This window comes from Salvia miltiorrhiza, chromosome 4 (assembly GCF_028751815.1).
Source record: "Salvia miltiorrhiza cultivar Shanhuang (shh) chromosome 4, IMPLAD_Smil_shh, whole genome shotgun sequence".
Classification (NCBI taxonomy): Eukaryota; Viridiplantae; Streptophyta; class Magnoliopsida; order Lamiales; family Lamiaceae; genus Salvia; species Salvia miltiorrhiza.
The window spans coordinates 11,792,449-11,819,050 of record NC_080390.1 but is presented as its reverse complement, the minus strand read 5'-3'; the positions used below and the strand labels follow the sequence as shown (position 1 = coordinate 11,819,050).

Here is a 26,602-nt window from a genome sequence, read left to right as displayed (position 1 = left end):
ACAAAAAGGTCAAGTATGTCGAGCCCACTGATATCAATGGTTCTTCATCATCCACAGTGACACCACTTGCACTTCTAAAAAATTATCTGATGCTCCTTGCTCAACACTGTGTCTCTGTCACCTTTCCTTCAATCATGGCAACCGAAAATGCTGAAGAGTTTCAAGACCTCGTCAGCTACTTCTTCTTTATCTTTGTCAAGACTATGCCCAGATCCAAATTTCATGGAATTGACGAAGTTCTTACAAACACTGAAATGGAAGCTCTCAAGGATAGTGTCTTTGAAAAATTTAAAGTCACAAATCTCTGGGATGCAATCCATGACTGGTCTCCAAAGTTCGGACAGTATCTGATTTCCAAAGGTCTTCTCAAGGAAAATCTCAACAGTGATGATGAAACTCACCTTGAGTCTCCAAACCGTCAAGCTCATCCTACAGATGGAAACACAAGGAATAAAGATTCAGCTGATGAAATTCCAAAGTCAGCAAAACCGTCTTCTGATGAGGAAATCCAACTGTTAAAAGAAAGGCTGCTTTTACAAGAAAATGAGACTTACGATCTCAGAGTCAAATTTGCCTTCCTTGAATCAACAGTTATGAATCTTCAACATCAATTGGGAATTCAGACTGAAGGCGACGCAATGCCTGAGTCTCACGACCACAAGAATCAAGAAGAAGACAAGAAAAGAAAAGGGAAGGAAGCTGCAGAGACATCCAAAAATCCAGAGAAGAAAACAAGAAAGAGACTTCGCATCGACTGAAGTCAAAGGAAGGTGCAGGATGTCAATTGTCTTTAAAATTCATAATTTTTTAAATGATGCTCTTTGAACTGAATTGAAGCTCATTGACTAATTGATCTAGTTTTGCAACTTTGATTGTTGATGCTTTGAAGCTGATAGATCTTCGTATATAATTGTTTTTCTCGTTGACAACCTTTCAAGTAAACCTTTCTGTTATTAAACTGGTTGTCAAACTAAGGGGGAACTTAGTTCTTTTAAACCAGTTGAAGTCGCCCTTCTTAACTAATCTTTCTGACCAGTCAATAAGACTATGAAAAGAAAATTTCCACAGTTATTGTTCCATTGAACCACTCATCTTATCCTAACTGATTGTTGGGAACTTGACTGTAATTTATCTACAGGACATAACCCTTGTATGACTGAAGTGTTCTTAACTGTAACTGATAGAAACTGAGATAATATTTTATTGAAATCGGTGACTATGTTTTTCTTACTGAACAAGACTTATTCAAATTTCCTTTTGAATATATCTTATTCTGGCCTACGCTTGATTTGATCTCCGCCCCTTTTTCATTTTTAAGAGATTACGCCATATATTCTTCATCATTTAAAATCTCTTATTTTAAGATATTCCTCTGACGGGCATTTATTACGAATTTCAAAATTCATTAAATTCGACTTGGCGCGCGAATTTCAAACCGTCGATGTCTTTTCAATTGCCCTAAGTAACTGTTCATCTTCCACGATCACACTTAGTCACCATGTCTCTCTCTCATCTCATCAACACTTTTGCACTCTCTCTCTTCTGCATACAATCTAATCGCTAATCCACAGAACCCTACTATGAGATTGTCCTGTGCAAAACTTGTCTTCTACAGATTCACAAAATTGGCCAAATCTGATGGAAAGAAGTCTGGCACTAAGAAGATCGACTGCTCCACCAAAGATATCAGATATGAACAGTCGGTAGACACTCCATCGTTCCAGACCAAGCCGAAACATGCAGAAGCGGAAGAGATTCTGACTCAACATCGATGGATGACCTTTGTAACCAGAGAAGCGGATTATCTTCTCACTGCTGCAATCAAACAATTCTATCAGAATTTGCGATTCAACGAAGCAGGCGAGCTCCTCTCCACAATCACAGTCTACACATCATCAGATCTCTCGGATGAATAGGAGAAAACTCTCAATGTTTCAAGCATTGTCAGAAAGCTGTTCAAACTCTCGAACAGTGGTCTGTCACTCTCATCCCTCTCAGATGAGGAAGCCAATGCCACTCTCAAAATGGCAATGAGGGAACCAAACGAGTCTACTGAAGGAACCCTGGTCTTATCTCTTCTACAACCTAGATACTCACTACTAGGCAAGATCATTCAAAAATGTTGGATTGGTGCAACGGGAACCCCTGATAAAGCGTCTCAACCCCAGAAAAATATTTTAGCCGCTCTTTTAAAAGAAGGACCTTACAACTGGGAACAGGCTTACCTCGATCTTCTCTTCAGCAAGCCTCGCAATTCCAAGCCTGCCAACTTACTCCGACAGGGAAACAGAGTCTCTCAAATCATCATCCAAGGGACGAAACATTTTTCTCTTATTTACTGGCCGGAAATGCTGAAATTCACTGATGGATTTCGACTCTTTAAAGTGGCTAAAGGAGGACCTAAGCCTTCCAAGAAACCGAAGGTAATTGTTGTTTCTTCTCCAGAAACTAATGATTCGGAACCCCTTGAATCTCCCATTGCTGAACACCCCATTCCCTCTCCCTCCATTCCTGCCACAAATGTGCCTCGCCGTCCTCATTCCTCTCTCCCAAAAACAACATCCAAATCCAAATCCAAAGTTGTCCCCAAAACACAATTATCTCAAAAATCCAAAGGAAAAGATGTTCTACAGTCTCCCTTAGAACCCAATCGCTCTGGTTCATCAGAGAAAATTCAAGTTGTTACAGCCATGAAATCTGAAGCCAAACGAGATGCCAAAAATCATTTGCTACATCTCCTTGGTGATTTCGACACCTCTCTAGAAGTCTATCAGAATCTTCATAGACTTCTTTCATACACTTTTCTCAAAACGGCCTCCTGCCCTCAAGTCAATGATCTTCAATGTCTTGAGACAGAAGACTCTTTTGAAATTGAAGAAGCCACGTTGTTCAGCATCTTCAATTTCACCAGATTATGGGATGTCATTTATGGCTTTGATAGGTTTGCTCTGGAGTACCTCAAAGTACATGGCTACTCGCGAGGATCTCTCTACACTGATCCAGATGCAGGGACCTCCGCACTGAACCCGTCTGAAGAACCTCTCTTTGATGCTCTTCTTGAGTTTGCTGACCCAGCCTCCCCAGCTCAACCACAAGATCAGTTGATGACTGATTCAACCAGTCATCCGATGGCAGACACCACCACTGCCATGCCTTCTTCAGAACAGTCAACTCCACGGACAACTGATCCCATCATTGAAGATACTAAGAGCACCCGCATCGCGGGTGCTCGAGTGAGTACTCGAACTCACTCGAGGAGAGGAGTGGCTTCGAGGAGTGCAATGCGGGGGGGAGGTCCTCGAGGAGTACCCGAGTTATCGGGTATCCTCGAGTGATTTTCTTTTTTTTTTTTTCTTTTTTTTTTAATTTTCTTCTTCTCTTTAAAAATTTCTCTCTCCTCTTTAAAAACTAAAAAAATCAAGTAGGCTATCAAGGAACCCCAATGCAGCACTACCTACTCAATAACACAACCACTATCAAATAGGCTATCAAGTAGGCTATCAAGGAACCCCTAATGCGGATGCTCTAAGCCCGGTGACATTCATAAGGCTGAAAATCCCACTTCCCCTCCTGCAGCTGAGATACCATCAGCCGAAGACAATGAGGCTTCAACTCCAAAAGGTTGCATTTAGGACATCACGGAAGTTTCTCCTCCATCGTCACCACCGATCCTATCCACTGATGACCCAACTCCTGCCGAGGGTCACAACAACAGAAAAGGACGCAACTTTGCTCATTTTTCTTCCACGGATGACGAACAAATCATGCCTCCTGCTCCAACCACAGCCTCTGATGCTACGACTTCATCTCACGGAGCTTCAACCTATAATAGGCAACCCAGGGCACCTCATGTTTCCCCTGAACTGCCGGTTGAATTTATTGAACTCCCTCGCCGACCGAGAGTTATTCGGTATGATTCAGACGATGACACAGACGGCTACATTACTGAATGGAAAAGAAGAGAACCCGTCAAGACCCAGTTTGTCATCCCTGAAGGCACGAAAAATCCCATTGCTGCTTTGTTGGAAGTTATCTCTGATCAACAGTTCGAGATTGAGACACTCAGGCACGAGAGAGAACGTCAAGACATCTACGGTGCCAAATTCCTCAAGTATCTCATCTCTGTTGAAGAACAGGCAAGAGAGGATATGATCAATCATGATGTTCGCATTACAACTCTTCGCCGTCAAGTTCTGAAACCCGACATTGCTCACCTTGAACTCCAATAAGACTTGATTCCACTTCAAGCTGGTTTTCCAAAAGTCCAAAAGGACCTCCAGGAGATGCAGCAACAAGTTCTGGAAGCAGAGATCAAGTCCAAGCAACATCTTCTGGATCTCCAATCTCACATTGAAAAACTGCGCATTGAGTTCATGAAAGATTTCATGACTGCAACTGATGCCAAACTCATGGTTGCAGAAGAGCTCCGTCCCATCTTTACTCGACTTGCCAAGTTTGAAAGCGAGCTCAACGTGGTTCGAGAATCGTCGAACTCCACGCTCATCCAATCAATGCTCAGTGATATCAAAGATCTTCAAAGGAAAGTCAACTCTCCCCCTAGGGATGATGCTAAAAAGGGGGAAGAGTATTTAGATTATCGTGACTATCGTGAACCTGACCTTCCTGCAGATTTGGCACAAGCATTTGCCAAATCCCAAGCTGTCATCTCACACGCTGCCAACCCTTATGTTCAAGCTCCTTTTGCCTCAAGAGAATACAGCAGAAAGAGATCCAGAGAAGAAAGCTCATCATCCAGAGATCCAGAGCCCAAGGGCAAGAAGGCTCTCCACCTGGGTGAAGATTCTCAACGATCACTTCATCAACAACCTTTCCCACAAATGATTCGAGAAGAACAAAGATTGAAGCAGTATGTCAGCAAAGGACTCTTGGTATCCTACCTGGATAGATTTGATAGACAAGATCAGTGGATACCAACTGACATGAATGAATGGTGGGAAAAGCTGAAAGAAAGCTACACCAAATGAGTTGTCTTCGCCAATCTTAACAGGAATCGGGATTTCCAAAGAGAAGCATGGAAATACTTTCTTGTTAACTGGCCTGAAAGAGGAATGGTTGAGAGGATGCAATATGCTCAAAGAGAAGTAGGAATTCCGACCTCTAATTCCCTAAAGACGACAGTCTGCCCTCCAAGAATCAAGAACGGCGTCAACAGAGAATCCATCAAGAGAGAAGTCAGAACCATCTGTAAAATCTGGAACGTGCCTACAAACTCCAGTTCAGATGATTTTGTCAATATCAGGAAGACTGTTTTCAACTTGTATGGTCAGAAACCATAATCTCTAGAACCTGCTCCTTTTGATGTTCTTCCCTCTTCCTGTAATTTAAACTGATGCCTCTTCAGTTTTATTCTTAATGAAAAGAACTTCTCTTTGATCTCAACCTGAAGACAATAATTTTTTGTCCAGGCTCTGATTAATGTTTTTCAGTTATGTCTTCGTTCAGTTTTGTTGAACTGTCGCGTTCTTTCTTCAGAGTACAAGTTTTAGGTTCTATTGTTAAGGGGTAATAGTATTCACCATGTTTAATAACTTGTACTTTGAATTCAGTCTTTTTCTTGCTTAGAACTGTTGTGTGGTTTTGGCATCATCAAAAAGGGGAAAATTGTTGGGAACTTCATGAAATATCCTAATCCTAGTTTTGATGATACCAAAATCAATAGGTTTCAATTGTAATAGACTAGAACTGTTTGATCTCAAGTGTTAGAGTTCTTTTTCTAGTATTAGTTGTTGTTCTGAAGACTGAAGACTGAAAAATGAAGGACTGAAGACTGAAGACTGAAGATGCCGACTGAAGTATCAGTCGAAGGATCAGTTTAGACTGATTACTTAATGCGTGCCACGTGGATTCAGCGGACTGATACTAAAATCAAGTATCAGTTAAACATTCTTCCTCGGAATGAACCTCCAACGTTCAAAGGAAGCCACGCACTCTAGAAGTACAGCCGCATTAAATGCAAAGATCTCAGGATCGTCCTTTCTCTGCAGAGGCCATTCCTTTTGGTGATTACCTTTTCAGAGATGTCGCATCTCCTGCTCTTCAAAGAAGTCGTTCTCACCAAACAAGGAACCTCGAAGATAGAAGCCTCAGCCCAAGTTCAAATTACTCTCTAACGGAAGAAATCTTGAAGACCATCTTTGCCAACGGATCTATTCAAGACGTTTCCAATAAATAGCGCTCGAGGATCACTTCAATCTTCACCGATTCAACAACATAAGCTGAAACGATGCCAAATTTGTTACTCATCTAAACCAAGCCTCTCTAAAGTTTGAATCGAAGAAGAGAATCACAAAGCCAAAAATTAGTCACTGTTGATTACATACATTTTCTTAGACCTTAGGCAAATATTGTGTATCCAAAGCCTAGGTTAAACTGACTGCAAAGAACTTGTTCTTTGTGGTTTAGTTGGCAAGTTTTCAAACCTCTCTTCAACCAACCGAATTGAGTGTTTGTAACTGAAAACTGATTAATTGCAAAGAGAAACCTAACGATTGACAACGTGTTTAACTCACAGGGTATTAGGAAACAAAATTTTTCCGCTGCGTGTGTTATCAGTCTAACTGATCTACCCTCTGATAGTCAGTAAGATTCATAACATATCTCTGTTTATCAAACTCGAATGAAGCTTTACGTGTATCAGTTAAAGTCTTTGACTTAACTGATAACTCCTTACTGAAGAGTATTCAGTATCAGTCGTCAACTCTGTTTTGGTTAAAACTCTTTTCAGTAAACAGGTTGAGTCAGTTTGTGTTAGAAGTTTCATTTTGGTTCATCGAACAGAAATAGCCTATAGGTGTATTATCCCCCGCCCCCATACACCTATTCGAGACCCTCCGGACCTAACAGAACTGATTTAGATGTCTAATTGTACATTGCAAGCAATGTCATTTTTATCTTCTAAAAAATAATTTGAGCCGATTTATGTTATTTGGGTAGCACACACAAAAAACATTTGAGCCGATTTATGCTACCCAAATAACATAAATCGGCTCAAATTCATGCTACCTCTATTCAACCAATCGAATTGAGTATTTGTGCCGAAAAAGAGTTCAGACAGGTGTTCTGTCTCGGTGAGGTCCTGGTGCCCAGTGTGTGCTAGGAGTGAGAAATCCAACAAGGTGTGTTGGTACTGAAGATTGTATCTTCAGTCGTCTCGGTTGTGTGCACCTGCAAGCACACGTTCAGGTTTGCTGTGCACCCGTAAGCACGAGCATCGGTTTGCAGTGCACCCGTAAGCACTTGCCCAGTGAAGTTGTTGGTCTGATCAACCGACCGTGGATGTAGGAAGTGTTTTCCAAACCACGTAAAAATCTCTGTGTTATTTACAGCTTTTAATTATTACTTTCTTACTTGCGCTCTTATCTTCTTGAACTGAAAACTGATTAATTGCAAAGAGAAACCTAACGACTGACAACGTGCTTAACTCACAGGCTATTACAAAATAAAAGTTTTTCGCTGCGTGTGTTATCAGTCTAACTGATCTATCCTCTGATAGTCAGTAAGATTCATAACATATCTGTGTTTATCAAACTCGACTGAAGCTTTACATGTGTCAGTTAAAGTCTTTGACTTAACTGATAATTCCTTACTGAAGAGTATTCAGTATCAGTCGTCAACCCTATTTTGGTTAAAACTCTTTTGAATAAACAGGTTGAGTCAGTTTGTGTTTGAAGTTTCGTTTTGATTCGTCGAACAAAAATAGCCTATAGGTGTATTCCTCCCCCTCCCATACACCTATTCGAGACCCTCCGAACCTAACAAAGGATATAAATAAAATTTTATTGATCAGTGGAATATTAGTATAATGTTTTTTCAGATATTCAATAGTTTTTAGATATATAATGATTTTTAGATATTTAATAGTTTTTGGATAAGAAAATTGATTAAAAATTTTAAAAAAAAAAGAATGAATGAGAATTGAGGAAAATTAGAATAGAGTGATTATACGACGCCGCGTAGGATATAATTTATTTTGTTGAAATATTTATATAATGATTTTTTAGATATTTAGTTTTTAAATATATCATGACTTTTAGATTTTTAATGGTTTTTAGATATAGAAATTGATTAAAATTTAGAAAAAAAAAAGAATGAATGAAAATTGAGGAAGATTAGAATGTAGTGATTATACGATGCCACGTAGGATATGATTTATTTTGCTCAAAATTACAAATACTTATGTATTTTCTATTTTTCGTGTAATGATATAAATAAAATTTTATTGATCAGTGGAATATTAGTATAATGTTTTTTAGATATTCAATAGTTTTTAGATATATAATGATTTTTAGATATTTAATAGTTTTTGAATATGAAAATTGATTAAAAAAAAAATAAGAATGAATGAGAATTGAGGAAAATTATAATGGAGTGATTATACGACGCCGCGTAAGATATAATTTATTTTGTTGAAGCATTTATATAATGATTTTTTAGATATTTAGTTTTTAAATATATCATGACTTTTAGATTTTTAATGATTTTTAGATATAGAAATTGATTAAAATTTAGAAAAAAAATAAGAATGAATGAGAATTGAGGAAAATTATAATGGAGTGATTGTACGATGCCACGTATGTTAGGATTTATTTTGCTTTAATATATAGATTCAATAGTTTTTTTCAAAAACAAACTACTACCTAATACTAATTAAAAATACCATTTAATATATTCCATGAACAATTTAATGTGATTTTTGAAGGAAATTTTTGACAACACAATTCTATATTTTAATATATAGATTATAAATTCATCATTGATAAATCCGTACTCTATTATATAATCATTTAGTTTAAAATTATATTTATTATAAGGCTCTTACTTCATTTATAATATAAATAATTATTTTTATTAAAATTCATGTAGTTCATAATGCAGTATATTTTCAGCAGAGGGAAGAGTCTCATCACTAAAGTGAGGATCCGGTGGCCAGGTGAGCTAAGCCCCCTGGTTAAATAGTACTCCCTCCGTCCACGAAATGAGTATCCATTTGTGGACGGCACAGGTTTTAAGAAATGTATGGAGTGTAGTGTAAATAGTTTAAGGGTCCCACTTTTTGAGTGTATTAATTAAAGAGATGTGTGGGGTACACTTGCCAAAAAGGGAAATGGGTACTCATTTCGTGGACGGACGAAAAAGGAAATATGGGTACTCATTTCGTGGACGGAGTGAGTATATTATATGTCCTCTCAATATATATATTTTTATCCTTTTATTTATTCATTTATCACACTTTTTTTTTGAAGGAATTCAGCTATCACACTTAACACATAAAATAATACTCCCTCCGTCCCACTTCAATTGGCACACTTATCTTTTTTGTTTGTCTCATTTTGATTGGCACTTTCTAAAAATAGTATGTAGTCCCTATTTTCTCTACACACATTAAATAAATGGTCTTCATCCACTTTACACACTCAATCTTTTATTCTTAATCTTCGTGTCTAAAGTAAAAGTGTCAATTGCAGTAGGACGGAGGGAGTAACTCTTTAAAATTTGTATCGAAAAGAAATTGTTAGATGCTGGAAGGACGGAGGGAGTATTATATATTCTGGGAGCAAAATATAATTAGGTAAGATCATGAGGGAGGAGATGTGAGACGTGTCGAGTGTAGGAAAAGTTGGAATACAGCCCATTTGATTCCATGTGAGGAAGTGTTCCGTTCTTATCAATAGTTAGGCCATGACTCATAAGTACGGCCACCCCCCACAACCCACCCACCCACCCCACCCCCACCTAAATATAATTATCTTTTTCTTGTTGTGGACACAAAGCATCAATGTCAATTTATTGATAAAATAAAAAACTATTTTGTTGTTTCGTACCTTTCCGCACATTGGATATGTCCTTCCTCAAATATTTGCTGCCCCAAATAAAACCGACTCTACTTATAGCTGGACCTCGACTATCACTTTCTTCTTTCCCAAACTACCCTCCTCCTTTTTTTTGTCCTTCACGTACGGCACTGTCAACCCCCCTTCAATTACCATTAATACCCCCAAACCAATCTTTTCATTTTACTACCATTTCGCCCATCTTTCTTTTTCTTTTAACAAATCTTAAGTTTTTATAATGTTTTGTCAATTATATAAATTATAGTTTTCCAAAATTATATAAATATATAGACAGATAAAATAATTCAAATGAGAATTCTTAATTACTCTGAGAACGAATCTCTATTCTTTTATCATGAAAATCTATGGTCAATAAATGTATCATTTGAATTAGAATTTCGTGAAAGACGAAAATTTCATTTTTATGGATGAATCTATACTATATTAAAAAGGGAGTTTCCAATTTAAAATCAATTTCAAATTAATTTCAAAATTGAGTGACAATTTTGTAGTTATAATAAAATTGAAGGTTTATGTTTAAATTATATACTTTTCTGTTTATTTTCATTTTCTTTAACTTCTTATTTGTTGTTACATTTCTTTCTAAAATTGTGAAATTTGATTAATTATAAAATATTTAATATGCATATCAAATTAAAGATCACGATAAGAGCTTTAATATGATATATTTTATGAAAATGTTTTATTTAAAATGTAAAAATTAAATTTGTTTAAATATTAAAGTTTTATAAATTTCTCTCTCCTCTCTCATCTTTTTTGAATAAATATATTTTTAATTCTTTTTAATTAGTATTTTATTTTTATTTTTTTAACTTATTTTTTTGTTTTTATTTTTCATAATATCAAATTTTATAATTGCGATTTTTTTTTTATTTTTTTAATATTCAATTCAAATACATTCAATTAAAATTAATTTTTTATTATATTTATAAGTATAATAATTGAATTAGTATTAATTTTATATAAATATAAAATTTAAAAATATTTTCCCGTGCATACACGGAATGCAAATGCTAGTTAATTGTATTAAAAAGTACTCCATTTTTTACTCATGAAAATATATGTTATGCGGGTAAACACGTCTTTGGAAAAAGTGGGTGACTCCCTACGCCACATCTTGGCGAAAATGCCAAAAAGGGTATTCTCGTAATTCCGGTATTCTTCTTCCTCAGAGCTCACCTTCTTCTCTTCGGCTCAACAACTGCTTATATTATCCATGCCAACATTTTTCTGTTAACGGTTACTTCTAAATTCCAGAATTGTTTTTCTGCTTATAATTTTGTGGTTATCAACCTAGATTCTCTCTCTCACTACATATTATTACTACTATTCAATATTCATCATCTCCGGCTTCGAATCTCCTCCTTCATTCAGAGCTAAACCCCACAAAATCTGAGTTATAATCCTTACATTTAGCTAAAAAAGTTCCGATCTTTACCTTTATACGCAACAAAAACTCAGTCCCGGGAGAAATGAGGAACAAAAAATCAGTCCCAGAATCCAGCTTCAGCCGCTTCGATCTTTTATCCGAAGAGATAGTGTTCGTAATCCTCGATTTCCTGGAAGAAAACCCTTGTGATAAGAAGTCATTCTCTCTAGTTTGCAGGTCATTCTACGCCATTGAATCCCGTCACCGGAGATTCCTGAAACCCCTGCGCTCGGAGCATTTACCGAAGCTTTTGATTCGATATCGCCATGTTTCAAATCTCGATCTCTCGTTGTGTCCGAGGATAACCGACGCCGCGCTCGGAGAGATTTCCGGCGGCTGTAAGGAAATGCTGAGGTCGATTGATCTTTCTAGGTCGAGGTTCTTCTCCCACGCGGGGCTGTCGAATTTGGTGGCGAATTGCTGCAATTTGGTCGAGATTGATCTGTCGCACGCAACGGAGCTCAGGGACTCGGCGGCGGCGGTGGTGGCGGAGGCGAGGAATTTGGAGAGGCTGTGGCTGGTGAGGTGTAAGTCGATTACTGATATTGGGATAGGATGTATTGCTGTGGGGTGTCGGAAATTGAGGCTGCTTAGCTTGAAATGGTGTTTGGGTGTGGGAGATTTGGGGGTGGGATTGATTGCTGTCAAATGTAAGGAGATGAGGAGTTTGGATCTCTCTTACTTGCCGGTAATGCCCAGCTCAATTCTCCGATTTTTCGAATTTAATTAAGTCTTCATGATTCTTGATATCATTAAGGTTTTTGTGTTTATGTAGTACTAAAATTCGAGCAGAATTAGCTTTAATGATTAGAAATTAGCAAGGGGTTTTTGATATCCTCAAGTTTAAATGTGTCTTAGTAAACAATGGATTAGGCTATACTGATTTTATCTATCTAGATGATTAAGGTTTTTTGAGTTATGCTTGTATGAATTGTGTTGCTACAAAGGCATGAGCATTTCTATGTATGAGTATGGGATTCTAAGTTTTAGATATTTGATACGAGCTTATCATAGCGTTCATGGACAATAGCCTACTAATCATAATGTGGTCCTATAATATTTTTGCCTTGTGAATGAGATTTGATGGTTATGACCCTCAATGAAGTAAGAGGTCGATGATGTCTCATTTTCACATATATATGCAGATCACCAATAAATGTTTGTCACAAATATTAGAGCTGCAACACCTCGAAGATCTGGTTCTTGAAGGATGTTTTGGGATTGACGATGACAGGCTCACAGCCCCGAAACTAGGATGCAAATCATTGGAGGTACCTTATTTTTCGGACTAGTTATTTGTGGAAATCGTTCAAAACTGGGATCAGATGATGTTGCATTGTCGTTGTTGCTAAATGTTTCGTGTTTTCTGTTAATAGACTACATATTTCATTACTAAACATCTGAAATTTTGAGAATGCTGAGATGTGAGGATACAAAGATTTCTCTCTGAATTTGCTTCTATGATTCTTCGTTCGTAACAGACGCTTGATATGTCGAGCTGTCAGAATGTGAGCCACGTTGGCTTGACTTCTCTAACCAGCGCTGCTGGAAGTCTGCGGCAGCTCATCTTATCATATGGCTCTCGTGTGAGTCTCTCACGCCGTTTCCTCTTTGCCTCATTACATATTCTCCAAAACGCAACTTATCATCATCCTCTGTTTTTTCAGGTGGATCTTGCTCTTGCTGATAGTTTGCAGAGCCTCTCAACGTTGCAATGCATAAAACTCGATGGCTGCCAGGTCACGTGCTCGGGGCTCAAGGCCGTTGGGCACTGGTGCGTCTCCTTGAAGGAGCTGAGCTTGAGCAAGTGTGTCGGGGTGACAGATGAAGGGCTGTCCTCGCTCGTCACCAAGCATAAACACTTGCAAAAGCTCAACATCACCTGCTGCCGCAAGATAACTCATGTCTCGCTCGCCCACATAACGAATTCATGCGCCTCCCTCGTCTCCCTCAAGATGGAATCCTGCTCCTCGGTCCCTGCTGAAGCTTTTGTCTTGGTAGGGCAGCGCTGCCAGCTTCTCGAGGAGCTCGACCTCACTGACAACGAAGTAGATGATGAAGGCCTCAAGTCCATCTCGAGCTGCTCGCAGCTCTCGAGCATTAAGTTGGGGATCTGCCTGAATATAACCGACGAGGGCCCTACGCAGATTGGCCTTTCGTGTTCGAAGCTCAAAGAGATAGACTTATACAGGTAACAAACGTTCTTGTGGCTCCATACCAATATAGACGTCGATCTTGTCTGAGACGAGCTTCCTCGTTTCTTTTCAGATCAGCTGGGATTACAGATTCGAGCATTCTAGCCATTGCTCGTGGCTGCCCCGGCCTTGAAATGATCAACATAGCCTATTGTACGTCCATATCCGATAGCTCCTTGATAGCCTTATCGAAATGCACGAAGATGAATACGCTAGAGAGTCGAGGATGCCCCCTTGTCACGTCGTTGGGCCTAGCTGCCATCGCTGTCGGATGCAAGCAACTCACGAGATTAGACGTAAAGAAGTGTCGGAACGTAGACGATGGGGGAATGATCTCTCTCGCTCACTTCTCCCGGAACCTCAAACAGGTATACAAAGTGTTCGCTTTTGAAGATTAGTCTAGATAGATAAAAACAGTACAGGTTAATCCGTTTGGGATATTTTCTATCGTTTAAGCTGATTCCGCATGAAAAATACTCAAATCATATATCTTATCAGTCATCAAATTCGCGGCCATATAATAATATAGCCTTGTCTCATGTTCGATCGCTGTGCAGATAAATTTATCCTACACGAGCGTTACGGACTTAGGGCTCCTGTCGCTCGCGAGGATCAGCTGCCTGCAGAGCATGACCCTCCTCCACCGGGAGGGCTTGACTCCGGGAGGACTAGCCGCTGCCCTCTTGGCGTGCAGCGGGCTGACAAAGGTGAAGCTTCAGGCGTCGTTCAAGTCATTGTTGCCACCTCGTCTCTTTGAGCATTTGGAGGCCCGCGGCTGCTCGTTCCAGTGGAGCGAAAAGGTGCTTCAGGTACGTCGTCTTCGACAACAGTCCCCCACTGCTTTGTTATTGAACACATGTTAACAAGAACACATACATAATTTTAGATTAGAACACTTGAAAATTTTAGTGAGCTAAGATTAGATCATGCTTTTCATTTTTTTTTACCCTTTTTTTGGACAGGCTGAATTGGATCCTAAGTGTTGGAAACTACAGTTGGTAGATTCGGAGGAGTAGGTGATCTCATGATACAACGACGTATTGGATCTGTAAATTATGATGATTGATGATAATAGTTAGAACAAATTTTTTGTAGTGAAGATTTTGATTCTCTTCTGACCACCAATTTTTTGACAAAACGGTGGAGAAGACTGTCGTATCGATGTTTCTAAATATCAGTATCACCTAAATCGGTGTTCGGTTACCGTTAAATTTACGGATGGACGTTCAAATATATAGATATTTGGGTTAATAGTGTTTTCCGTCTCGAACTTTCAGCGTTTTCCACAAAATGTTTCGAAGTTTCATTTTCTACTAAAAAATCTCGAATTGTTAGTTTTTTTCATAAAATGTCCCGCTATACGAAATTCAGTGACAAAAAGATGAATTATCTCGTTGAAAGAAATATTTTGGGGACCATCATTGTTTGAAAATCATATTAGGAATCATTATTGTTGGAAAATCCTGAAAGTTTGTGATTTTTTATCATCTTTCTGTCATCGAACTTTGTATAGCGAAACAGTTTGTGGAAAAAATTAAAAGTTCAGAGTCTTTTAAGAGAAAATGAAAGTTTGAGACATTTTATGAAAACACTAAAAGTTCAGGACATAAAAAATTATTAACCCTAAATACTTTACTCTTCTATGGCTTATAGAATATTTAATTTAGTGTTAAAGTATAAAATAATAAATTTATGGGGTTTTTGCAAATAAAATCACGAACAATTTTGAATTTGCAATTTTAACGCGACTTTTGAAATGTGGCGAATTAAATCATAACCTTTTCAATTTTTACAATTTCGTCCTCTCAGTTTTTTTCGGCCACCGGAGTGATGAGTTGGAGCTTATGTGGATTATTTTTTTTCCACGTAATTAATTTCTGACTAAGGTTAAAATAAAATCAAAACCTAATTCTTTTATTTTTGGGGGTTTTTGCAAATAAAATCACGAACAATTTTAAATTTGCAATTTTAACGTGACTTTTGAAGTGTGGCGAATTAAATCATAACCTTTTCAATTTTTGCAATTTCGTCCCCTCAATTTTTTCCGGCCACCGGAGTGATGAGTTGGAGCTTATGTGGATTATTTTTTCCACGTAATTAATTTCTAACTAAGATTAAATTGCTGATTAAGATTAAAACAAAATCAAAACCTAATTCTTTTATTTTACTTCTTTTTCGTCTTTTATAAAAATATATTTGATGTGTATCTTAAGTTAAAGATTATGACAAGATTTTCAATTTGATTTAAAATTCATTAAATATGAATTTGAAATAAATAATTTATTATAATTTAAAATTTTAAAGTGATTGTTTTTCTCCCTCCTATCTCTTTTACAATATTCTTTATTTTTTTCTCTTTCTCCTTATTTTGTTATTATATTATTTCTATTTGTATCTCTTTCTCCTGTAAAATTTATATATCTTCTCTTCTATTTTGATTAAAAAAACATAATATTTATTTGTTGAATTATTTTATCAAAGCATACATAAAAATATTTAAATTAAAATATTAATTAAAAAATATAATGCACAATTATCAACAAATATCGAGCCAATATTATAAAAGTATTTATTAATTTTAATTTTAATAGAAAATAATAATCAATAACAAAAAACTTTCTGTAAATTTAATTATTATTATTATACTCCTACTCATTAAGTTGATAAAATTATTACTATATACTATTTTAAATCAAATACTAATAGTTAAATTAATATATTTTTTGTTATTAATTAATTTGATTCATAAATAATAATATTTTTACATAATTTCAAATTTTAAAAATAAATAAATATATCGTGGTCGTACATCGTACGGGAGGGCGTACTAGTTTAAGGAAAATGGGGGATACTGAAATAAGTTTGACGAAAAAGAAGAAAAATAAAAGAATTAGGTTTTGATTTTATTTTAATCTTTGTCAGAAATTAATTACGTGGAAAAAAAAATAATCCACATAAGCTCCAACTCATCACTCCGGTGGCCGGAAAAAATTGAGAGGACGAAATTGCAAAAATTGAAAAGGTTATGATTTAATTCGCCACACTTCAAAAGTCGCGTTAAAATTGTAAATTCAAAATTGTTCGTGATTTTATTTGCAAAAACCCCTAAATTAAGGGTTAATTGCAGTTAATCCATAATCTATCAATTCGAAATTATTTTTCGACCACACAATCCTCCCATTCTTCATCATTGTATCATTAAGATTTATGTAGTGTCAAAATTTGGTGATGATTTAACATTAAGAGAGAAATTATAGAGTGAGAGAGGAGTCGGAAGAGAATGGAGACAGTGAGAGAGGAGTCGGAAGAGAATGGAGACAGTGAGAGAGGAGTCGGAAGAATGGAGAGAGGTGAGAAGGAGAGGGAGGGGTAGGTTTTTCCCGTCCCGAGAGTTTCCCGGTAAGGCACCCCCAAAATCCCAGCCATAGGTTTATCCCTAACCCTCGGACAACTGGAAATAGGATTGAGAACAGTAACCTTAAATTCGCAGCTACGTTTTTCTTCAAGAGTTGAATGCTTGGAGAGATGTTTCAACAAAGTTGGTAAGGTGATCGACATCTTCTGCCCAAAGAAAAGATATTTAAAAGGAAAACCCTTTGGTTTCGTCAGATTTGAGAGGGTTCTAAACAAAGAAAGCTTCTTACTTGAAATGAATAATATCTGGATAGGTAGCTACAAAATCAGAGCATACATACCTAGTTATGAGAGAACCTCTAAGGAAGAACAAAGAACGATTACGAAGAAAGGGGAAGAGCTTCATAACCTGGGAACGATGGGAGGTGATAACATGAGGCTTAAGTCTTTCCCGATTCCACCCAGCAAACGTAAAGCGGGAAAATCTTTTGCGTAAATTCTTGGCGGATCAAATAAAGAGTCAATGCCGCCAGCCGATGAAGTTATCAGTTTCCAGTCTTCTGAAGAGGAGCTAGAGTGGTTACACAAATCATACACTGGTTTCGTAAAATCAGATTTTGTATGGGAAGAGTTCGAGGAGGAAATTAACAGTGAATGTGCTTCTTCCCTCAAGATTTCTACCATTGGAGGCAATCTGGTCCTCATTCAAAGTCTCAACCACGTTCCGGTTAAAGACCTTCTGAAAGACTTTGATGAATGCCCATTTGGATGGGAAGTAGAGTGATTTCACCAAGTCTGCAGCCTGAATTAATGATTTTATGACTCAATATTCAATGCATGTTAAGCGAGAATTAATGAATTTATTACTCTATATTCAATGCATGTTAAATAAGAATACACAACTAGTAGTAAAAGTTTGGGTGTTACCCAGATACAATTGATAGAACAGTAGTATATTTGTAGATACACACATGCACGGAAAGAAAGCCCTTAATCCCAAAAGCGCCAAATTTGGATGGAGTTGTAGCTTTCAGTTGATCCCACATATGATCTCTGCAATGGCACCATATGCATGAATTTAGTTACGTGGAAGCTCCGCTCCGCCGTATCGACACCTCAGCTCAGCACCGCGCCACCACGTTGGGGGCATGCAAATCCCTCAAATCCTCTATAAATACCGCTCCCACTTCACCACTACCATCATCCACACACAACCAACAACAATCTTGTTATATAATTACCACGTAAGCAACGTACATTAGATAGCAATGGCGGGCAAGCAGGTGGCAGCTCTGATCCTCCTGTTGGTGGCGGTGGGCAGCGCGTCTGCGTACAGCTACAGGCCTAGGGGCGAGCAATGCGAGCGGGAGGTAGAGGAGCAGATGTCGATGAGGAGGTGCATGATGTGGGCGGAGAGCAAGATGAGGAGGGATGAAGATGCCTTCCTCAGGAGCGGCCGCCGCTACGGAGAGGAGCACCTCGAAGAGTGCTGCGAGGAGCTGAGGCAGGTGAGCTCGGAATGCCGGTGCCAAGCAGTCAAGGAGATGATGATGGAAATGCCGCAGGGGCAGATAGAGATGCAGCGAATGATGTGCTCGCTCCCCACCAAGTGCAGAATGAGCCCCTGCTCCTGCCCTCGCTACTTCGATTAATTCAACACACTCTCTCTCTCTCCATGTTAAATAAATCAGCTAGTGTTTAGCCCATCGGCTACCATCTTGCTTTCTAATAAAATTACCGCTTCATCCATCGTCCGCTTCCTTGCGCTAATAAATTATGATTTGCGCTCTCTTTTTCACGATGGTGAAGTATAATTGAACGGGTACAGATTTTCTCGATGGATTATTGTAGAACTATGAATTATACCTAGTGTTGCTTGAGAATCGAGAGAGGAAAGTAAAGTTGGTCGCACAAAATTCCGATTGCTGCCGTATTATAAGTGAAGATAGCGTAAGTTTTCAAGGTACACGTTGGTAGCTATTTATAGATTACACGTAAAGGGTAAAATGGTAACTTCATTGCTGGAGCACGCGTCTTGCGTGGTCAGGGGCATAATAGTAAAATTGCCCTCAAGCGGGAGATTTTCCCACTCTTCTGGTGATTCCTCTGGCGAAGACCGTTGCTCTGGCGAGAATGGCTTCTCTGGTGTAGGCCGTTCCTCTGATAAGGCCCATCCCTCTGACTTATCTGTGGGAGCCCGTTTCTCTGATGGAGCCCGCTCCTCTGGCTTATATCATTTCTCTGCTCTGCATATATTACTCCTCATCAGCTACTCCCCCCTCTGGTCTGACTAGTTCGCTCTGGAGCAGAGTAACCTAGTCAGAGTGTTCGCCCGCGTGGCTGACGTCATCCGCATTAAATGCCCGCCCTTTTTACAGTGTACTTTTCCGCTTTTCGAGGTTACTTTTTAACCTTCGCGTCTTTTCGTCTCTCCGTAGGAATCCTTGACCGTTGATTGTTTCCCTGATGCCACGCGTCATTCATCCCGCGTGTTGGTAGTTGCCCGCGTACGTTATACTTAGGCGGTTCAAACTTATACTCTCCACTATTCATCTTCTCCAATTTTCTCCGAATCCTTTCGACTGCGATTTTCGGCGATTCCCCGTTCTCGATTCCGGTGTATTTCTCACAATCCTTCCGTTCCAGTCTTGTCTTAGGTAAATCACGTATCCTCCCCTCCCGATATTTGTTTTTAGTCTATAGTTCTTTTCTGGATTTGTTGGTGCTCTAACTGAGCGTGAAACCCTAGCATTTCTCTTAGTCTTTTACGATCATGGCCTCTACCTCCGTCGCCTAGCCTGATTTCTCCCCTTCTCCTTCTCCCTCTCCTGTAGCTTCTCCGACTAACTCTCCCCCTCCTTCCAACCCTGGTTCCCCCCAGGATTCCCCAGCCTCATCCGAGCCTCAACCTTCCACCCCAAAATCTCCCAAGACCATTCATCCATCCCGCCTGGGTGTGGCGGCGATGCATAAAATGTTCGATAGATGTAAGCGCCCGGGAAGCCTGACTTTCGAGCCTTATTCCAAGGCTTCGGAGCCTTTCACCAAACTCCATATGAACAAGATCCCCCTTTTCCAAGCCCAGGTGGATGCTGGCTTGAGGCTTCCCCCTCCTCCCCTCTTAGTACAAGTCTGTAATCATTTCCATATCCCCTTTTTTCAAGTGGCTCCCTCCGCTCTTCGGAGGTTATTCGCATTCCACATTCTTTGCACGGCCCACAGTGTCCAAGACACCGCTAAATTGTTTCTTCAGACCCAAACCATTAGGTGGCAGGGTCACCCCTTATACAGTTTTGCCACCCGCAAAACCTACCCCACTACCTTCCTTAGCTCCCTCAACTCTCATGACAAGGGATTCATATCCCGTTATTGTTATGTGAAAACCAACCAAGGCTCCTGGCGTCAGTATGATGCCCAAGAGCTGCAGTGGCATGAATCCCGAACCGCGTATAAGCCTCTCGCTCCAGGAAAACCCTCTGATTTTGACCTAAATGTAATAAATTTTCTTAATTCCCTCAATGAAGATGATTCCTTCCCCTGTAAGAAGCTAACCGAGGATAACTCGGCCTTAGCTGCCACCGGACTGTTTCCCCTGTATCCTCCTGGATCTATAGGTAAAAATAGGTGTTAGCAGATATGTAATAATTATTTATTACCTAGCCTTTGCTGATAAAGCCTTATTTATTTGCAGGGATGTCGTGGAGAAACAAGTGCAGGGCCGATCTCTCATCTGACCGTCCCTCTGGCGAGGAGGGACAGGGCTCTGGGCAGCCCGTGGACCCCGGGGTGGACATCTCCCGGCTGGTACCTGTGGTTCCCGAGGAGACCACTCATGTGCAGCACTTCCCCCCTGGTAAGGGGAAGGACATGGAGGTGTTGTCTATGTTCAGAGGGCAGGGGGCTATGGCTCTGGCCAGACCAGAGGGAAATCCGCCATTCAAGTGGTGGATGTTGAGGATGATGTGACCCTCTCCCAGGTACTCCACAACATCCCCACTCCCGACTCTCGTTTAGTCCAAAGAAAGAGAAAGGCTGCCACTCTGGCCCTTGCAGAGAAGCGGCGCAAGGAGAGCCTGCAGAAAGGCAGCAAGTTCGTGGACCCCGAAGCTGGGTCGGCAGGTGAAGCGGAGGAGATCTCCGTGGATGCTGAGGGGGGCAAGGCATTGGAGGGGCCTCGGGCTCCAGGCCGATCTCGTCCCTGAAGTGGCGGGATTTTGTTCACACCCTACTCTCCCACATACATCCCAAGGATAGGGAAGCCACGCAGAAGATAAAGAAGGCTGCGTTGGCCAACTCCCTCAGCCGCTTGGTGCTTCAGGTGCCCTGCATTTTTTAACATGTTTGAGTGATTTTATTACTAACCTCTTAATTTCTCTGCCCTGACATTTTCCCTTCTTTTCTCTGTAGCTGGAGTCCCAAGTCGGGGAGGTGGTCCAGTGCATCGACGACTACGGTGCGCTGGAAAAGGATTTGGAGGCAGAGAAGCAGCGGACGACACAACGCGACGACGACATTGCCGGTACCGTGGAGCGGCTCAGCAAAGCCGAGGCAGACGTGAGTGATGCGTGTGATTTAGTTATTTATTTTCGTGTCGTTTGCCGTTGATCTTTCCTTGATATTACACGTTATTTACACTTTTGGCGTAGGGATTGCTTTGGATGGAGGAGAAAGCTCATGGATGGAAGAGATGGTGGAAATTCGAGAATGCATGAAGAATTGGCGAAATGTTGGAGAGAATTAGAGATTGGGCTTTGGGAATTATTATCTTGTAATTTATTTAAGCCTAATACTCTTTTAATTAAGCTTTTTGGGCTTTAGTTTTGAAAAGGCCGAAACCCACGTTAATTATGGGTGTTCGGCCACTTAGGTTAATTGCTAGTTTTTATAATTCCATTCCTTTTGTATTCCTTATGCATACCAAGCAAAGGAATCACCAAGGTTTGTCATTCCTTTCCCCCCTTCATTCCATTCCTACCTTCATTCCATTCCACCCTCATTCCATTCCATCATACCAATCACCTCCTTAGTATATAGAGGAGCCGCACTTTTAGACTAGGTTATTATGTTTTGACTTTGATTAGAATTAGGATACATTCACTTTTACACATACTGCAGCCGCAATTTTTGATTTGGTTTTGAGGAGTTGACTTTTAATTTTCATGAAAGCTTTTAATTTCATGCAATTGATTCTACACGTTCTTTGAGCAATTGAATTCCTTTGTTTACTTTCACCCTTTAATTCTTGAATTTGCGGCTCGAGCTTGGAAGCAAGGGCAGACGAGTTTCTTCCTATTGGTTCAATGGTTACTTTAATTTCCTGCAATTTATTTTCTTAGTATTGTTCGTCTATTTTAATTATGTTTATTTTTATTTATTTGAGAATCGAGAGAGGAAAGTAAAGTTGGTCGCACAAAATTCCGATTGCTGCCGTATTATAAGTGAAGATAGCGTAAGTTTTCAAGGTACACGTTGGTAGCTATTTATAGATTACACGTAAAGGGTAAAATGGTAACTTCATTGCTGGAGCATGCGTCTTGCGTGGTCAGGGGCATAATAGTAAAATTGCCCTCAAGCGGGAGATTTTTCTGCTCTTCTGGTGATTCCTCTGGCGAAGACCGTTGATCTGGCGAGAATGGCTTCTCTGGTGTAGGTCGTTCCTCTGATAAGGCCCATCCCTCTGACTTCTCTGCGGGAGCCCGTTTCTCAGATGAAGCCCGTTCCTTTGGCTTATATCATTTCTCTGCTCTGCACATATTACTCCTCATCAGTTCGATTAGGTGAGACCATGGAATTATGTCGACGTCTGCTCCCAAAGAACGATTTGGACAAAATGGATTGGGGTTCCTTTACAAGCTTGGAACCCCAAATTTTTTGAGATTGTGGGCGCTAGAGTGGGGATGGTTTTGAAAGTTCATGAGTCTACGAAATCAGGAAATCGAATGGACGCTGCTTACATCCAAATCTCTACAGGTCTCCCTTTGATTAACAACTCTTTCGTTTGCAGAATTAATGGTGCATCTTTCAAAATTTAGATTGTTGAGGTGGTTGAATCCATCCCTCTGGACAGATCACAGTCTCCTAAAGAGAGTCATGATTCGGAGGAGGAAGATTCATATGAGGAAATCTCCCCCTCTCTCTCTCTCCAGCGGCTCCTCTCTCTTTCTCATCTCCCCCTCTCTCTCTCTCTCCAGCGGCTGCGCGGCAGAGGCGCCGAGCTTGGAGAATTCGTCGGAGCTCTCGCGGCTTGGGCAAAATTCGACGAAGTAGAGGATGAGGCGGTGGCGGTGGAGGAGATCCTCCCTCCCTCTCTCTCTCTCTCCAGCAGCTGTCGCTCTCTTCTCTCTCTTTCTCATATCCCTCTCTCTCTCTCCACCGCGCCGCTTGGGCAGAATTCGTCAGAGTAGAGGATGAGGCGACGGCGGCAGATCTAGTCTGATGAGGCGGTGGATCTGATCTAATCGTTGCGCCGCCTTCTCCATCGGCATATCTGATATCCGCCTCCTTCTATTTCAACCATGGCAGATCTGATATGATCTGTATTTGTGCTGCACGTATAGCACTTATGGCACTATTAGTGCCATAAGTGCACGCTTCCCCCTAGGGTTTAGATATTCCATTTAGGGTTTAGATTATCCATTTGGGGTTTAGATGTTCCATTTAGAGTTTAAATGATGTTGTTGTTTCTGTATTTGTGCTGCACGTATGGCACTTATGGCACTATTAGTGCCATAAGTGCCCAAATGACCATTTTACGTAGTTTTATTTTGAATTTCCGTTGGCACTTATGACACTATTAGTGTCATAAGTGCCAAAATGACTATTATTAGTGCCATAAGTGCCAACGAAAATCCAAAATAAAACCAAAGTAAAATCTTGGCACTTATGGCACTAATAGTGCCATAAGCGCCTAACCCGACCCGGCACGCGACTCGCGTGCCTGATCCTACCCGGTCCGCCTCATTAAGGGTAAAAACGTCTAAATCAATAAAAATGGCCAAATTTTGTGTTTTTTCAATGTGTGGCCATAAATTGTGTTTTATGCTTCATTTTGGCTACTTCAAAATTTTACTCTATTATTAATTTACATCATGTTTAGCTATTATTTTCTATTTATGTAATTATTTATTTGTGAGTTCGAACTAAGATTGTTAATATTTACATCCGTTTTATTTATCTATTGTTGTAATTCAAGCATGCACGTGCAACTTAATTTAGCGTTTTCAAAAATATCTATAATTTACGTTTTCAATTAAAAGAAATCCTTGATTTTGGAAAATTTTAATTTATGTTTCATCTTACAAAATTCAAAGACGGAATGCTAAGTCACTTTTAGAGGTGGATGTAGATTTTCTTTTTTAATATATAGTGATTGTATTTTTAAATTTATGAATTTGAAATTTGTAGAAGATAATTTTTTTATGATTTGATTTGATAATAGGGACCTTTGCATAAAATAAATCATGTAAAAATTTGATAACTTGACAATTTTTGCCAAGAGTAAAATTAGAAAGAAAAATTGTTTGGCGGGGGCGGAAAACCTCGTCCCTTCGTATGTGTCTGCCATTGGTCACTTCATTGGATTATTAGGTGAATTCTTATTGTTTATTATCATTTATTCCGCAAAATTTTATATATATATATATATATAGGGAGAGGTTCAATGGAGACCACTCCCCTATATAAAGAATGAAGCCCAAATCACAGTCATCGATCTCACCAAAATCAATGAATCAGATTCATTCGAATTCTTCAAGTTTAGGAAATCCCGTAAATTCCTCATTTTCCAATTCTGAGAACCAACGAACATTATTATGAACTTACGAACATAAGTATGTTTATTTGTATGTTCATTTATTTTTATACGAACATATCGATGAACATTAGTATGTTCATTTGTTTTTTATACGAACACATCGACGAACATTAGTATGTTCGTAAGTTCATAATAATGTTTGTTGGTTCCCAGAATTGGAAAATAAGGAATTTACGGGATTTCCTAAACTTGAAGAATTCGGATTAATCTGATTCATTGATTTTTGTGAGATCAATGGCTCTGATTTGGTCTCTATTCTCTATATAAGGAAGTGGTCTCCATTGAAGTTGACCATATATATATATATATAATGCAAATTTTGGTTACATAGTTCATTATTCTGTCGTTGAATTTTATAAGGCGTGTGATATAAATAAATTTATTTTCCAAAAATTAAAGGAATTTTTAAGTGAAAAGATAGGTTGGGATATTGTTTGAAAACTACCTAAAGTTAAAAACACTAACTATAATTAACTCAATTTTAAATATTTACAAATTTTGGAAGCATATAATTCACCTTTTTCTCATTCCCTTCAATTTTGGGCTGATCATCAGGAAAGAAGAATCAACTTACAAATGCATTCGGAGCAACCAAAAAATTAAGTATTTTTTTTCTCTTTTGTTTATATAATGTGGTACATTATGTCATGAAATTAATAGGGATTTGGATAAGCATGTGACTAATACATTTTGTGCGTGCACAACTATCGCTAAAGATTCCATTTTAATCATTAATTTGTGACTGGTTCTTGGTCATGCTGAAATCAAAGAAGTTAATTGCATTTTTATGATTAAAATGATTACTACTATACTACGACTAACTTTGATATTGATGCTTTCTTATTTGACTAATTTTTCTTGATTTGCTTAAATGTTTTGTTGCGAGTGAAAAAGGCTCGAATGAAGAACGAGTCTTAGATATCAAAATCAATTGAAACATATTAAGTCAAATCTCAGCTCAGGTATCGAATTATTGAACACATTTAATGACCTAATTAAAACTAAGAAAAAAGTCTTTCTTTTCAAGTCAGTTGATATAGAGACAAATATTATGCTTGGATTCTTGTGATATAGCACTCTTTGTGGGCGACAACAATTCCTATTATTTCCCTTTATTTCGCTAATATTATCAGCCAGAAATATTCGGAAAAGATTATTAATTAAAAAAGAAAGAAAGTTGAATATATAAACAAGCATGCACGTCATGAACATGCGGTCCTACTACATATTACTAAAATTTGTAATCTTATTATACGCCAAGCAATTCATCAAATTGTATTAGTTAATATGGAGCTTTTGATTAATTAAATATAACAGATATATAGTTTCGAATACAAATTCATTTCTTATTGGGGATGGGGTATTTTGGAATTTTGAAAAATCATAATCGAATTTTATTTTGGATGATGGACAATACGTAGCTTCATATACAAAATTACAAATTTTAGTTTTGAATTCAAGATATATATAAAAAAAAGCACTCATATATTTTTCATTACTGATTTATGAATTTAACATATGCGTATTCTCTAATTAAGTAACGTGTTAACCTAACCCTCTCCATAAAATATAAGATCATGTCATCATCGTCTCCAAAATATATTTGGGAGAGAATATGAATTCTATAAATGAGGTTGAGTTATTATACAGATCAAATTTATTGTATAATTATAGTTTTATGAAGAAAATTGATCAATTTAAAAATAATTTGCCTATCTTAAATGACAAACTCATTCAGTAAAATGATGAAATCATATACTCCCTCCGTTTCATGAAGCATGACACAGTTCTTTTCGGCACGGGAATTAAGAAATTGGTATTTTGTTTGTTAAGTGTGGTAGGTGAAAAGGTAAAAATGTGAATAAAAGGGTAAATTTTTTGTCATTTTTAAAAACGCGTCATGCTTCGTAGGACAGACTAAAAATGAAATTGTGTCATG

At 38.6% G+C, this 26,602-nt stretch overlaps 2 protein-coding genes across 2 annotated transcripts; both read left to right on the top strand.

The window, feature by feature from the left end:
• Positions 1–10,961: 10,961 nt before the first annotated feature.
• Positions 10,962–14,763, top strand: LOC131022732 (F-box/LRR-repeat protein 3-like). The gene is made up of 7 exons (XM_057952249.1): positions 10,962–11,989; positions 12,447–12,572; positions 12,783–12,887; positions 12,969–13,492; positions 13,570–13,864; positions 14,054–14,305; positions 14,459–14,763. The coding sequence occupies exons 1-7, from the start codon at positions 11,345–11,347 to the stop codon at positions 14,510–14,512; spliced, it is 2,001 nt and encodes a 666-aa protein (XP_057808232.1). The 5' UTR covers positions 10,962–11,344; the 3' UTR covers positions 14,513–14,763.
• Positions 14,764–18,118: 3,355 nt separating this feature from the next.
• On the top strand, positions 18,119–18,502 carry LOC131023002 (2S sulfur-rich seed storage protein 1-like). Its single transcript, XM_057952540.1, has one exon. It carries the CDS (start codon positions 18,119–18,121, stop codon positions 18,500–18,502), a length of 384 nt encoding a protein of 127 aa, XP_057808523.1.
• The last annotated feature ends 8,100 nt before the right edge of the window (positions 18,503–26,602 follow it).

Coding starts and splice junctions, on each gene's coding strand:
- LOC131022732 (XM_057952249.1), top strand. CDS start 11,345: ATGAGGAACAAAAAATCAGTCCCAGAATCCAGCTTCAGCCGCTTCGAT. Junction 12,573..12,782: donor TAGGATGCAAATCATTGGAG/GTACCTTATTTT, acceptor CGTTCGTAACAG/ACGCTTGATATGTCGAGCTG. Junction 12,888..12,968: donor TCTTATCATATGGCTCTCGT/GTGAGTCTCTCA, acceptor CTGTTTTTTCAG/GTGGATCTTGCTCTTGCTGA.
- LOC131023002 (XM_057952540.1), top strand. CDS start 18,119: ATGGCGGGCAAGCAGGTGGCAGCTCTGATCCTCCTGTTGGTGGCGGTG.